The sequence below is a fragment of the Lolium rigidum genome, unplaced genomic scaffold (assembly GCF_022539505.1).
Source record: "Lolium rigidum isolate FL_2022 unplaced genomic scaffold, APGP_CSIRO_Lrig_0.1 contig_7894_1, whole genome shotgun sequence".
NCBI lineage: Eukaryota > Viridiplantae > Streptophyta > Magnoliopsida > Poales > Poaceae > Lolium > Lolium rigidum.
In genome coordinates, this window is record NW_025901512.1 from 449,609 (window position 1) to 451,760 (window position 2,152).

The window sequence follows — 2,152 nt, forward strand, 5'->3', positions numbered from 1 at the left end:
ACACTTTTTATCTTTTAATCTCAGACGTCAAGATTAAAATCACCGGTTTATATCTTTTAAGCATATGTGGATTAACCAGGTGTCTCGAAAAACACTTATATTGCTTTTAGTATATAATAGAATAGATATAGTTAAACCTTAGTAAATTTTAACTTTTGATTAAATTATATGCCCTGTATTTTAAAATTACCGAGGGAATATTGCATATATATACTCATTTTCTCATCGTTTTTTGCCATGAGCATTTTTTATTAAAAATTCTTAGACTATGCACACCCGAGCTTGGAGTCCTAGACCTACACATATTACACAGACTCAACACCAAGCACGTACAGCTCGGACTAGCTCAACAGCACACGTACACGGACATGACCAAGAGACTAACTACTAGTCCTAACGTACCTGACTCAAACACGCGCGCAGAACACACACCTAGCTAGCTCGTACGCACATGCATGCATGCATCCACAGCTCTAACCGACTGCACTAATCAAGATTACCTCTAACACGCACAGTTCAGGTCAATCTCGTTCGCTCTACGGCCGGGGCAGGTGCGTGATCTCTCCTGCGGCGCAGCTCGCCGACGAGCTTCCTCAAGGCGGCGGAGGCGCCCGCGCCGTCGCATCCCATGAACACCTCGCCGATGTCGGCGGGCGTGATGCGCACGTCGTCATCAGCGGCGAGCAGGCCCTCGGCCTGGGCCATGAGGCCGTTCACTTCGTCGTCGGTATCCTCGCCAACTCCGAGGTAGTTCTTGGCGAGCACGCGGAGCGCGGCGGGCGAGCAGTATCCGAGCTCGATCTTGCGGTCCATGCGGCCTGGGCGGACCAGCGCCGGGTCGAGCCGCTCCGGGTGGTTGGTGGTGAAGATTATCAGGCGCTCGCCGACGCAGGAAGACCAGAGCCCGTCCACGAAGTTGAGAACGCCGGAGAGGCTTATGGACTCCTCCCGCCCAATCGCCGCGTTGTTGTCGTCGTCGTCTTGGTCGACGATACTACCGCCGCCCTTCTTCCTGCGGTCGGAGAGGTCGAGGGAGCAGTCGATGTCCTCGACTACGACGACGGACTTGGGCGTGGTGGAGACGAGCAGGCGGCGGAGGTGGGAGTTGGTGGCCACGGTTGTGAGCTCTAGGTCGTAGACGTCGAACATGAGGAGGTTGGCGATCGCCGCGACGAGGCTGGTCTTGCCGGTGCCGGGAGGGCCGTGGAGCAGGTACCCGCGCTTCCACGCGCGGCCGACGCGCGCGTAGTGCTCCCGCCGGGACGCGAAGCGGAGCAGGTCGGCACGGATCTCCTCGCGGAGCGCCGGGTCCACGGCGAGTGTGTCGAACGTGGAGGGGTGGGAGAATGCGTGGGAGGTCCAGAGGCGCTGGTACTCCTCGCCGTTGGTGTAGAGCCTGCGCTCCCGCGACGTGAGCCGCACCCTGGTGGCCTCGTCCATGACGTGGGGGATGTAGCTGTCGTGGACGAAGTCGCGGTGCTGACGCACGAACTGGAGCTCGAGGCTGCGGTGGACGCCACCGCCGGAGGGGCCCTGGCCGCCGCGATACACGTCGACGGGGCGCGCGGTGGAGGTCCACTTCACCGTGACGCCCTTCCAGGTGTCGTGGGCGGTGTGCGCGTCCGGGAGGGAGGCGACAGTGCTGCTCCCCCCGCGCGGCTTGTAGAGGCGCACGGCGGGGGCCGCGGCGAGGCAGCGCGCGCCGAGGTAGAGCTGCCCGGCATCGTAAAGGTCGTTGGCTACGCCGGTGACGGCGGCACCGTCGGCCTCGTAGATGAGGATGGTGGCCGTGGGGGCCCGGAACGCGGCGGTGACCCGCGCGAGGAAGCGGCGTAGCCACTGCTCGGCCTCCGGCGGGACGAAGTCCCGCATGGCCGTCCGGAACACCATGACAGTCGCGATCAGCGAGCCCACCGAGCGCCAGTCCAGGACCATCTCCATGGCCGCGCGCCGCGTCTAGCTTGTTCACTGGCGTCGCCACGCTAGCTCGCTGCGTCTCTCAGCGGGAGAGAGGAGTGTGGTTTGTCTTTGTTGTTGGGGCTGGATGTGGGCCTTTTTTTTGGTGAAACGAGTCGGCCAATGGAGGTGAATGTGGGAAGTCGCCATTGGCTAGTTGGGGCTGCGAGCCAGGTCGAAAGGATGTGCACCGTCG

At 60.7% G+C, this 2,152-nt stretch overlaps 1 protein-coding gene across 1 annotated transcript; it reads right to left on the bottom strand.

Annotated features, from left to right (window-relative positions):
* Positions 1-516: 516 nt before the first annotated feature.
* On the bottom strand, positions 517-1,941 carry LOC124682261 (AAA-ATPase At3g28580-like). Its single transcript, XM_047216981.1, has one exon. It carries the CDS (start codon positions 1,939-1,941, stop codon positions 517-519), a length of 1,425 nt encoding a protein of 474 aa, XP_047072937.1.
* Positions 1,942-2,152: the final 211 nt, after the last annotated feature.